Here is a 10,703-nt window from a genome sequence, read left to right as displayed (position 1 = left end):
GGTTGCCCCGGGCGCCAGGAGCGCAGGCTGTGGACCACGGCAGGCACGTGGGCTAGGCGCAGTGCTGCGCCACTTCGGCCCGCCTGACAGCCCCGGGGCTCGCGCGCTGCCCCGGCCTCTGGGGAGAGGTTCCTCCCCCTCTGCTCTGCACCAGTCCGAGGGAATCTGCGGTCGGTGACGCGCATCCTTCGGCGAGCCACCTGCAGCCCCCGGCGCGCCGCTGGGGCCGCATCGCAGGCTGGGCGGGTGGCTTGGGTACCGCGCGCTCCGGAGGCCATGCGGGTGTTGGCGCGGCGCGGCGGCCGACTGCCGCTGCTCGGTAAGGCCCCTCGCCCCCTCCCCGCCCCGGCCGAGTGCGCACCCCCGCCCCCGAGCTCCCCTCGCCGCCGTGTCCCTCACCTCTTTCGCGCCCTCCTGTGCAAGCGGTGAACTTGGCTGCGGCTCGCCCCCCCCCCTCCGCTCTCGCCCCCACCCTCCTCCGCAGCGCTCCTCCGCAGTCCCCAGGCCGCCGCGCCTAGGCTTGGGTTTGGATGCGCGCGGCCAGCCCTGGAGTCTGGGCAGTGCAGGTGGCCCAGGACCCCCTGAACTGTCCCCCTGGCTACTGTGGAGTCTCGGGAAGTGGCGTTCTCACCTCTTTGAGGCATGGGTTGACTGAGTAAACTCTAATGGGAAAACGGCATCTTCTGTTAGAGCGGTCATCCCCGCTGGTGACCCCCACCTGTGCCAATTTTCGGTTAGATCAATGGCTAGTTACTTTGGAAATACTATCCGAAACGGATTTACAAATTAAAATATTAGCGGTCCTTCTGTTCTTATCCTAGGATTAAACCCTAGTGAGATTTTCAAGGACTCTGAGGACTGCCCTCCCAAATTACCTGCTTGGGTGGTAGCTGTGATTGAAAACGTTAACCATAAAGAAAAGTTCCCCTTCCGACCCAGTTCAGATCGGTTCGCGTCAGCTTTCTATTTGGGAAGATGAGGGGGTTGGATTGAATTTAAGTTGGAGACAGAGTTCTGGGAGCCTGGAGAAGATCGGGCCCTGCCCTAGTTTTGCAGCCTTGGGAGGCACTCACGGCCTGGCCTTGGCGTCCTCATCTGCCCGGTAACCTACTTCCCCTTCGGCTCCAACGCTTAGGAATAAGGCTTGAACATCGACGACAAATAGAAAAAATATTTACAATATAACCAGCAGAAATTATTTCCGGTCGCTTTAAAAAATAAGAATTACAAAGTAAAAAATGTAGAATATAAAGAAGTGGGAAAATAGACGTTTTACCTTTCTTAAACAGTTTTGTAAATAGGTATATTTCAAATACATAGCTTTGCTTTTCAGGTTCTGTTAATGCAAAAGGGTTTGGTTGTGTATGCTATTAGTGCCTTTTTCCATAGCAGAAAAGATTTTCTGAAGGGCTGAAGGGGTCTAGGGAAGTAACTTGGTATCAGAGCAGCACTTGCAACCACACTCAAACCGCACTAGACTCCTTCTTAGGAAATGTCTATATTCCTCTCCAGATTCAAAATGCAACACACAGACAACAAATATGCACAATCTTAGGAGTCCATCCGTCCGTTATATTTCAGTATGTCCTCGTAATCACGGGAGGGGGTCAAAACACAGGGTGGCTCAGCTCCAAAGTGACCACCACTCTGATTATCTCAAACTCTGTATTACTTTTGCCTGTTTTTGAAATTCACAAAAAGGAAATCACTATTATACCCCACCCCTCTCCTTTCTTTTTTCAGTGCTGGGGATCGAACTCAGGGACTCACATAGATGAGGCACTCTCCTAACTCTTCCTTCATGATCAATTTCTTTCTGTACTACCTGTTTTTATGTGTGGACAAGTGTTGACCTCCATGGGCATGTGTGCCTGTGAAGGTCAGAAAAGGTGGCCAACTCCCCTTGAAATGAATTTGCAGATGGTTGTGAGCCACCGTGTGGGTGCTAGAAACCAAACCCAGGCCTTCTGCAAAAACAGCAAGTGCTCCTAACTGCTGAGCCAGTTCTCCAGACCCAGTATTCAGCCTCTCTAACTCAACAGTGCTTGTGAAAGAAGACTTTGTTCCCTGTAGTGTAGTTCTTGAAAACAGTGCTGGCTGCCATTCTTTGATATGATACTCTTTGCCCTGTGTTTATACATTCCTTTGATGATCATTAAAGCTCTTCTTGGACTAAGGATGTGTCTCTATAGCAGAGTACTTGCTTAGTATACATGAAACCCCTGGGTTCAATTCTCAGAACCCCCTTTTTTAAAGTTGCTTCTGTTTTCGTTGTAAATACAAACAATACTCTGTGTCCATCATCTGGTTTTGGTGGACCTGAACTCTCATTTCTTGTAGGATTTTCCCAAAGGGAGGGCATATATGCAATTTGGGTAGGTACTGCAGAGGTGTTTTCCAAAGTAGTTGTACCAATTCACATCCCTACTAGTGGTATGGAAGCTCCAGCCCACACCTTTATGATGCTCACTCATAAATATTTTCTTCTTGGGTAAAGTAAGGATCTTAAAAGTAAGGACTTTCAGCCAAGCATGGTGGTGCACACCTTTAATTCCAGCACTCAGGAGGCAGAAGCAGGCATATGTCTATGAGTTCAAGGCCAGCCTGGTCTACAAAGCTAGTTCCAGGACAGCCAGGGCTGTTTGTTCACAGAGAAATCCTGTCTGGAACAAACAAAAAAAGAGTTAAATTTCTTGCATTACAAAGAAAGAGGTTGGTTTCCTTTGTAAGCACTATTTTTCATGGATAGAGGCTCTGGAAGAGAGGGAAGGTGTGACTGGATTTTTCTTTGGGCTGCCACCTCACAAATAATGACACGGAGACTTCATATTCATTAGGAAAGCTTGGTCTATAGCTTACGCTTATTCCAAACTAGCTCTTATAACTTAAATTAACCCATTTATATTAATCTATGTTCTATCATGTGGCATTCTCTCTTCCATATTGCACCTCCTTTTTTCTCTCTGTGTCTTCTGCATTCTGCCTGAACACCTAGATTCCTCCTCCTCTTCCTTTCTATCCCCGGAAATCCTGCCTGTACCTCCTGCCTAGCTATTGGCCATTCATCTTTTTATTACACCAATCATAGCAATATATCTTCATACAGTATACAAATATTCCACAACATAAATGGTTTATAATAATAGCTTTCAAGCACTAGAACTTTACGTTACATTTAAAAATGAGCTGCATGGGTATAATACCTTAAACAAGAGTAGAAACACACACACACACACACACACATATCATACAATATAATAAAAATAAACTTAAATTCATATCAATATACAAAAACTAGTGGTTGTTCAAAAATAGACTCAACAATACACCCTTTTTAAAAATATTTTATTTGTTATGTATACAACATTCTGCTTCCATGTATATCTGCCCACCAGAAGAAGGCACTGGATCTCATAACGGATGGTTGTGAGCCACCATGTGGTTGCTGGGAATTGAACTCAGGGCCTCTGGAAGAGCAGTTGGTGCTCTTAACCTCTGAGCCATCTCTCCAGCCCAACAATACACCCTTTTATATTATCATTTCTATACTATATCCCCCCTTTCCCCTTAAGAAAGAGATCCCTGAATCTAATCTCCTTTTTTCAGTTTTTTTCATGACCATGACCAATAACAACTTGTAACCAACCCTGATAAATGATGACAAGCATCTATAACCCATGGAATGATCAAAAATTATCCACCCCACATCTTGGAATTGTGGGCATCATGTTCTTCTTTTTTTAAAAAAAATTATTTTTATTTTATGTGCATTGGTGTTTTGCCTGCAAATATGCAAGGGAATTATAGACAGTTGTGAGCTACCATGTGGGTGCTGAGAATTGAACCTCTGGAAGAACCACTGAGCCATCTCTCCAGCCCCTAGACTGCTTCTTTCTGTCTAGGGTGCAACAGCATCTTTAGGGGACCCTGAGAAAATTGGGCTAATGGTCAAGTTCTGGGAGAGCTAGCTGTGTTATTTTTTGTTTAGTCTGTGTGTGATGGGAAAGTCTTTTCTGGAGTAGTCTGTGAGGCTGGACCATCTCAGCTAGCAGCTTTGAAATTTTTCTGAACATAGAATTTTGAGGAAATTGCAACTGAAACATTCTGAGAGGCTGGATCACCTGGGGTACTTGTTTTCATTGATGTCTGGTCCTTTTTTTTTTTTTTGAAAACACATAAACTTTTGAAGTTAACATATATATCTGCATTAACACAAGGATGGAAAGTGTAGTGTATACAAGTCAGCTAAAGATGATTTTATGTTTTATGATTAGGCAGGTAAAAGGCATCTGTTAACTTTATAAGACCATTTGGACTGCACAATGAAACTATAATATAAATCTCTATCCATGCCCTATGAAAGGATGGCATGTAATAATTAGTCACAAGGACTCTGTAGACAACAAGATTTATCCTGTCTCATCCAGTCTCAGAGCTGTTCCCATGGAGGGGGATCAGCATATATATCACCTGTTGTGTAGTCTTTCTTGTTTTTTTTTCATGTCTGTAGCCAAGATTTTCAAGATGTCTCCCCCAATCAAATTTGATCTTCATTATTTTTTAAGAGAACCATAACTTTTTGTTTCCTGTAGAAACAAAGGCATAACCTCTCCCCTAATGGAATATATTTTCTGACTTCCATTTTGAGTTAAGACATTATTAAAATATATAGTTTGGTTTAATTTAGAAGTTTCCATAATCCAATGTCTCTCAGCAGCTTTGTTTTTGTTCATTAGCTTTTAAAAATTCAAAGTCAGCAAAGTACCATACAGTATTCAGGCACCCTGTGTATTTCCCATCTTTACATGGCTTTTTTTTTACTATTACTTTACTTGTCTCTTTAAATATGTTACTATTTTTAAACTATTTTTTCCTTTGTCTATACCCATTTTCCTTTCTTTTAAAAAAATTTAATTTATTTTTATTTCATGTTCATTGCTGTTTTGGCCTGCATGTCTTGTCTGTATGAAGGTGTCAGAGCCCCTAGAACTGGAGTTACAGACCATGGTGAGCTGCCATGTGGGTGCTGGGAATTGAACCTGGATCCTCTGGAAGAGCAGCCAGTGCTCTTAATCACTGAGCCATCTCTGCAGCCCCCATTTTTCTTTCCTTGCATCTAAACACATTTTAAAGCAAACTGTGACCTGTTCAGAAGTTTTGTCTGCCTGAACCTGGCAGACAAAATTCTATTTTTTTTTTTTTTTTTTTTTTTTTTTTTTTTTTTTTTTTGCTGCGACTCTGTAGCCTCCTCTGACCATGTGAGCCAAATCTTAAAACGCTAGGCTACTTACTGCCTTTGTGGCTCTGCTTAGCATATGGCTCCTGCGGCTGGCTCTACCCCCCTCAGTTCCATGAGAACTTAGTTTTATGTCAGTGGGTACCAGCCTGGAGACACATTTACTTGCCCAACTCTGGGAATTTGTTGTGTCTGCCTGAAGCAGGAGTTTGTACCCAGTGCTGGCTGCTCAAGTGCTCAGCTGTATAGCAGGGCCTCTTAAAAAAGCCATGCCTCATCCCAGCACTTCGGAGGTAGAGGCAGGCTGATCCCTGTGAGTTCGAGGCCAGCCTTGTCTTCAAAGTGAATTCCAGGACAGCCCACCAGTGCTACACAGAGAAACCCTGTCTTGAAAAACAAACAAAGCCTTGCCTTTTTATGCCCATGCTACCTGAAAGCCTGCTTTCTCAGGCTTTATATGGACATTTGAGCCTTCATGTTGGACGCCATTATATATATTGAGTCTTTTTCTGTCTCACCAGTCAGCTCCCAAATAATGACATGGAGACTTCTTATTAATTATGAAAGCTCAGCCTATAGCTTAGGCTTATTCCAAACTAGCTCTTATAACTTAAATTAACCCATTTATATTAATCTATGTTCTGTCACGTGCATTCTGTGTCTTCCATTTTGCACCTCCTGTTTTCTCACCGTGTCTCTTGGCTTCCCCCTGCATACTTAGATTCCTCCTCCTCTCCCTTTCTATCCCTGGATATCTTGCCTATACCTCCTGCCTAGCTATTGGCAGTTCACCTTTTTATTACACCAATCATAGCAATACACCCTCACGCAGTGTACAAATATCCCACAACAGGAAGGAGCTCTCTGTGACTTTTTCTACATTGGGCACTGTTACTGTAAAGAGAAGATTTCAATATTACAATAACTAAGACACTGTCTCTTTCATTGTCAGAGAATTAATAGTCAGAGCCTTGAACTACACATTCTTGCCACTGTTTTTTATCCTTCTTGCTTGCCTTAGTTACTTTTCCATTGCTGTGAAGAGACACCATGTCCAAGGCAACTTGAAAGAGTTTATTGGGGGCTTGCTTATAGTTTCAGAGGGTGAGTCCATGATCATTATGGCATGGGAGGGGGCATGCATGGCAGCAGGCAGGCAGGCATGGTACTGGAGCAGTAGCTGAGAGCTACATCTAGATCCACAAGCATGAGGCAGAGAAAGCTAACTGGGACTGTCTTGAGCTTTGCTTATTTTGTTTTGCTTTGGTGTTTTTGTTTGTTTGCTTTTTTTGTTTGCTTTTTTGTTTTTGAGACAAGGTTTCTGTGTGTAGCCCTGGTTGTCTTGGGACTCGCTCTGTAGACCAGACTGGCCTCAAACCCACAGAGATCTGCCTGTCTCTGCCTAGGATTTCTGGGATTAAAGGTGTGTGCCACCACTGCCTACTAGGGTTTTTAAAACCTCAAAATCCACCCCTAGTGACAGTCTTCCTCCAACAAGGCCACACCTTCTAATCCTTCCCAAACAGTTGCACCATCTTTGACATAGCATTCAAATATGTGAACCTATGGGGCCATTCTCATTCAAACCAGCATGTTCCATTCCCTGGCCCCCATTAGCTTGCATCCCTATCATAATGCAAAACGCATTTAATCCAACTTCAGAAGTCCCCGTAGTTTATCACATCTCAACACAGTTTAAAAGTTCAAAGACTCTTCTGAGACTCAATGCAGTTTCTTAATTGCAACCCCCTGTAAAATCAAAAGCAAAAAGCAAACTGCATACTTCCAACATACAATGGTTCAGAATATACATTACCCTTCCAAAAGTGAAGAATGCGAGTGTAGTAAGGAAATACTGGATCAAAGCAAGATCAAAATCCAGCAAGGCAAACTCCAAATCTATACTCTACGTTTGATGTCAGAGGGCTTAGATGGCTCTGCCCTTCCAGTCCTGATGATTGCCACACCCTTCTTTTCCTTGGGCTGGTTCAACTCCTGATCTGCTGCTTTGCATGGCAGGTATCCTACAGTTCCAGCATCCCCAACATCCGAGGGTCAACAACACAACCCAGGCTTCACTTTCACAGCTTTTTGTGTGGTGTCTGTTGGTCTCCTTGCAGGGACCTCCCTGACACACTCCTGGTCTTGGAGGATCTTCTTAACTGCAGAGGAAGATTCCATAACCCCTTTACTCCTTTATTCTTCATAACTCAAAAGCTAGAACCTCATGGCTGACGCTGGCAGGTTCTGGTGCCTGCTTGGGTAGGAATTACACTTGCATGTGTTTTTATTTGTTTTCTTCCTTGGTTGAATAAGCTTTCCTGTATTTAGGAGCAGAAGATTCCTTAGGCATTTCCTCTTTGCAGGTTAGAAGCATGACTAGGTGGGACCTTGCTCGGACAGTACCACTCCCTTTATTCAGTTTCGTATCAAGCCTTTCTTTAAACTTCTCATCTCTTTGAGCACAAGACTTTGCTTCAACACTGAATTTTCTGGTGCTCTTTTTTCCCCTCAAACTGCACATTTTGGGTTACTTTTTGTCCCATTTGCTCATTTTTATTGTAAATCTGCATAACAGGGACCACTAATAACCACATGACACAGTCAATGTTAGGCTGTCCTGAAATATCCTCTGCCAAAGAAAGAGTCCCCAGGCAGATTCTTAGGACAAGGGCAAAAACCAGCCACATTCTTTGCCAAAATATCACAAGAATGATCTCAAACCCAGTCACTAGAATTTTTCCCCTCTAAAACCACCTGAGCTGGGCCTCCCTAGTCCACATTGCTGTCTAGTCAACACTAGACATTGCTCCCTAGTTAGCACGACTGTCTTCTGAGTACATAGTAGAATGGTACAGTAAGCTCTTTTTATAGTGTTCAAAGTTCCAAATTCTTCCACACCCCACTCCTGGTACAAACTTCTGTCTTAGTTACTTTTCTTTTTGCTGTAAAGACACCATGACCAAAGCAACTTATAGGAAATATATTTTAATGGAGCTTACAGTTTGAGAGGGTTAGAGTCCATGCCCATTGTGGTGGGGAGCATGGCAGTAGGCAGGCAGGTGTGGCACTGGAGCAGTAGCTGAGTGATCACATCTCAATCCAGGAGCAGAGAGAGCTAACCAGGAAAGATGTGGACTTTTGAAACCTGAACCCAGCCCCAGTGACACACCTCCTCCAAAGCCACGCCTTCTAATCCTTCCCAAACAGCTCAACCAACTGGAAACCAATCATCCAAATATATGAACCTATGAGGGGACATTCTCATTTAAACCACCATATTTATCTTCCTTCTTGAGAATCCAAGAAGGAGTAGGCCAGAAAGATGGTGAAGGCAAAGAGGCTGGGGGAAAATGGGTTTGGATTAGAGAAAATACCAGCCCCTTGATGGCCCTTGACTCTAATGCTTTAGTTTCAATTCTTGCCTCATCTGAGTTTAGGTTAGCTATTATTGATTTTCCTCATTGGAACTTCATATTTGCCTGTAGTAAATTATCTGAGGGTTAATGGGGAACTCATGTCTGTTGTTATATAAGAATGATATACATCTTATAATATGAATGAATGAAACGGCACTTCAGTAACTCTTAGTTATCAGTTGAGGTGTTTCCATTGATTTTGAAACTGCCTGTTGTCTAACTGAAAGTTAAGGAGCTATTAAAGACTGAGAAGGAGTGGCTAGAGAGAAGGCTCAGTGGTTAAGAATGCATACTGCTTTGCAGAGGCCCAGAGTTCAGTTCCTAGCACCCATATCAGGTAGCTCACAGCCATCTGTAAGCCAGCTTCAGGGGATCTGGTGCCCTTGGGCCTATTTGGACACAGGCATTTAACATATACATACCAAAGTGTGTATATACACACACACACACACACACACACACACACACACACACACACAAATACATAATAAATCTTTTTTAAAAAAAGATGGAGGTTTACACATTTTATCAGGAAGACTTCAGATAAGAAAAATTAATATAAGCCTAAATAAGTGGAAATATTTTTAAATTTAACACACATTATTGAATGCTTATTTCTGTGCCAAGCACAGAACTTTTTTGGACAATGTGTACAAAAAGGAAAGAGATGGTGGTGTCAAGATTTATGTATGAATAGCTGGCTTTATTCTATTTAACAAATCTATGGTCTTTGCCTTTCCCAGGAAAGGCATCTCAAACATCTTTTTTTTTAAAAAAAAAGTTAATTTATTCTGTGTGTGTATGTCTATGTCACAGTGAGCAGGTGGAGGTCCGAGGACAACTTGCAGAAGTCAGTTCTCTCCTTTTACTATGTGGGTTCCAGGGATTGAACTTGGCTTGTCAGTTATGGCTACAAGTGCTTTTATCCACTAAGTCATCATTTTGACTCAGGAAAAGCATTTTGATATGAAGCTTCCTTTTATTTATTTATCTATTTATTTTATTTACTTATTTTTAATTTCATTTGCATTGGAATTTTGCCTGCATGTATGAGGGCATTGGATACCCTGGAACTGGAGTTACAGACAGTTGTGAGCTGCCATGTGGGTGTTGGGAATTGAACCCCGGTGCTCTGGAAGAGCAGTCAGTGCTCTTAACCACTGAGCCATCTCTCCAGCCTTCTATTTACTTATTTTTAAATATTTATTTATTTATTTATTTATTTATGTGTTCATGTGTGTTTTGCACCATGTGTGTTCAGTTCACACAGAGGCCAGAAGAGGGAGTCAGATCCCCTAGGATTGGAGTTACAGATGGTTCTGGGCTACCATGTGGGTGCTGGAAATTAAACCCAGTACACTGGAAGAGCTGTCAGTTCTCTTAACTGCAGAGCCATCTCTCCAGCCCCATGAAGTTTCCTTTTAGTTCAGCCTTCCAGCAAGGGGGTGGCGGGGGGGGGGGGGCTGGCTTAGGGAACAATGAGGAAAGAGGTAAATTAATATTGACAGATATTTTTGATCACTAAATACATATAGATTATAAGTAGCATGGGTTTGGAACCTCAGAATCCATTTGGAGGCTGAGCTTGGTGTGTAGTCCCAGCACTACTACAGGGAGCTGGGAAGGACTAGAGAGTTCCTGGCAAATCATGGATCAGGTATCCTACCTTATACACAGCAAATACCAACAAAGAAACCTTACCTCAAGCAATGTGGACGATGAAGATCCCTGAGATTTTCCTCTGACCTCCAGGGGTACACACTGGCCTGCACATACCTACACTAGTGTGTGAATCACACATGTACACACAAGGTTTAAAAAATTTAAAAATGAAATAAAAACAGCATTCTTCAATGAAATTTCAACTAAATAAGAATAGGAATTCCAAGGGCATTACCTTGTGCAACTACTTGAATATAGATAGATTGTATTATATATTCATGGAAATAGCAGTGCTCTTGCATTTGGGGTAAAATGAATGATCTGTCACAAAGTCAAATATGATTTTTTTGTTTGTTTTCAAGGGTTTCTTTGTGTAACCCTGACTA

General features: G+C 42.8%; 1 protein-coding gene across 1 annotated transcript in view; it reads left to right on the top strand.

Annotated features, from left to right (window-relative positions):
• The first annotated feature begins 276 nt into the window (after positions 1-276).
• Flt3 (fms related receptor tyrosine kinase 3) overlaps positions 277-10,703 on the top strand; it is an 85,301-nt gene continuing 74,874 nt past the window's right edge. The window contains exon 1 of the mRNA XM_035444153.1: positions 277-418. Within this exon, the coding sequence (XP_035300044.1) occupies positions 277-418 (142 nt within the window). The remainder of the gene's footprint in view (positions 419-10,703) is intronic.

The sequence above is a fragment of the Cricetulus griseus genome, chromosome 4 (genome assembly GCF_003668045.3).
Source record: "Cricetulus griseus strain 17A/GY chromosome 4, alternate assembly CriGri-PICRH-1.0, whole genome shotgun sequence".
NCBI lineage: Eukaryota > Metazoa > Chordata > Mammalia > Rodentia > Cricetidae > Cricetulus > Cricetulus griseus.
This window is presented reverse-complemented; position numbering and strand designations above follow the sequence as displayed.